We start from the raw sequence: 280 nt of genomic DNA on the forward strand, positions 1-280 counted from the left end.
AGTTCCCAGGACCCCCTGAGCACTCCCAGATTCCCGCACAACCCCCTGACAACTCACCTGAACCCCCAGGACTAGAAGAAGGATCCCTCTAGGACTCCCCAACCACCCTGGATCCCTCTGGAGACTCCAAGACCCTCTTGGGGACCCCCTAGACCCTCTGGGACACCCCTGGAGACCTCAAGACCCCCTGGGGACCTCCTGACTCCCCAGGACCCTCCCTGAGAACCCCCCAGCCCCGTTTAGGGCCCTCTCCCCTCACCTGGATCCGGTCGGTGTAGTT

The 280-nt window shown here is 63.2% G+C and overlaps 1 protein-coding gene across 1 annotated transcript in view; it reads right to left on the reverse strand.

The window, feature by feature from the left end:
• LOC103804144 (cAMP-specific 3',5'-cyclic phosphodiesterase 4A-like) overlaps positions 1-280 on the reverse strand; it is a gene marked incomplete at both ends in the record, with an annotated part of 1932 nt that overhangs the window by 406 nt on the left and 1246 nt on the right. Inside the window, one exon of the mRNA XM_009076740.1 lies at positions 260-280. Coding sequence (XP_009074988.1) covers positions 260-280 — 21 coding nt within the window. The remainder of the gene's footprint in view (positions 1-259) is intronic.

The sequence above is a fragment of the Acanthisitta chloris genome, unplaced genomic scaffold (assembly GCF_000695815.1).
Source record: "Acanthisitta chloris isolate BGI_N310 unplaced genomic scaffold, ASM69581v1 scaffold29366, whole genome shotgun sequence".
Taxonomy (NCBI): Eukaryota; Metazoa; Chordata; class Aves; order Passeriformes; family Acanthisittidae; genus Acanthisitta; species Acanthisitta chloris.